General features: G+C 45.7%; 1 protein-coding gene across 1 annotated transcript; it reads left to right on the top strand.

The window, feature by feature from the left end:
- Window positions 1–1,006, top strand: LOC113705596 (zinc finger A20 and AN1 domain-containing stress-associated protein 1-like). Its single transcript, XM_072063434.1, has one exon. The coding sequence runs from the start codon at window positions 265–267 to the stop codon at window positions 763–765; it is 501 nt and encodes a 166-aa protein (XP_071919535.1). The 5' UTR covers window positions 1–264; the 3' UTR covers window positions 766–1,006.
- The last annotated feature ends 400 nt before the right edge of the window (window positions 1,007–1,406 follow it).

Here is a 1,406-nt window from a genome sequence, read left to right as displayed (position 1 = left end):
TTTGCAGTTCTTTCCCAGGACTGCCCCCTCGTTACTATACCCCCCTCTCCGGCTCCAATGTGGACTCAGTCTGAGGGTACTCTCGTCAATTCACCAAATCCACCGTCATTAAATAAGCTTTTTGACCACCAAACCTCTATTTATTCATAGTTTAACTTCCCCACGAAACAGAAGAAGCCTTAACCTGAAAGCACTCTTTCTTCCTTGTTTTCTGAAAAATTTCGTCCAAAAAATCCGAAGAAGAAAATCCTTGACCATCTGAAGATGGGTTCTGAAGGAAACAAGATGAACGACGGCACCAGCTACCAGCCATCGGAGCCGACCTTGTGCGCGAACGGCTGCGGATTTTTCGGCTCGCCGGCGACGATGAATCTCTGCTCAAAGTGCTACAACGATTTCCAGATGGAAGAACAACAGAAGGCAGCTGCTAAGGTTGCCTTGGAGAAGCTCGTGACGTCTCAGAAAAAGGCCGATGATGCTTTTCATGTGGGTTCTCCAGAGTCTTACGGTACGGCCGCGGTGCAAGTTGAGAGGCAGGAGGAAGCGGCTTCGGCGCCGGCGGCGGTTGTGAAGAGTAATAGGTGCTTTTGTTGCAATAAAAAAGTAGGGGTGATGGGGTTCACCTGCAGATGTGGTAGTACCTTCTGTGGGCTCCACAGGTACCCAGAAAAGCACGATTGTACCTTCGATTTCAAGGGCCAGGGCCGGGATGCCATAGCCAAGGCAAACCCGGTGGTGAAGGGTGATAAAATCCAGCGGTTTTAGTTTGGATGGGTTTAGGCCTGAGTCCGGATCCGGAACCGATCCGGGTCGGAGTCGGGTCGTCGTGTGTTTCTAAATGGGTTTCTTAGCTCCGTTAGGTGGGTTGTGGTTGGAAGAAGTAATTATTGGTGATAGTGTGGAGGGTAGAGGACAGGTTGGATGGGACGGGTTTAATTGGATTCGATAATAATGTAGAAAAGAAAAATGCATTATTATTATTACTGTTATTGTTGTTGCTGGTTAAGTTTGGTGGATGCTTTCTTTGCTGGCGCATTGTTTTATTGGTAGTGGTTCAGTCGTCCTGGACCTCTTTAGGTTCACCCCTCCTTGCGGAGAATAAATTAGGATATACTATATTTGTCGATTTCGAAAAGCCAAAAAAAAAAAGAAGTCACTGAACGATTAATATGGTGGTATGTATTTTTCTTTTCCAAGGACGAACTAATTACTAGTGTATCAATTGCCATGGTGGACGAGGAACTAAATGTGTGTGTTTTAGGTGCAGGGCCCTAAAAGTAACAATATGGTTGCTCATCTATTAGCCAAGAATGCGTTATCAATTCCTGATTCTTGTATTTGGATTTGATTCTCCACTAATTTTTTGGGTGATCTCTTGATCAAATTTGCGTCTTTGTCCGGGATAC

Source organism: Coffea arabica, chromosome 8c (genome assembly GCF_036785885.1).
Source record: "Coffea arabica cultivar ET-39 chromosome 8c, Coffea Arabica ET-39 HiFi, whole genome shotgun sequence".
NCBI classification, from domain to species: Eukaryota; Viridiplantae; Streptophyta; class Magnoliopsida; order Gentianales; family Rubiaceae; genus Coffea; species Coffea arabica.
The sequence above is the reverse complement of the archived record's forward strand: the minus strand, read 5'-3'. Positions and strand labels throughout refer to the sequence as shown.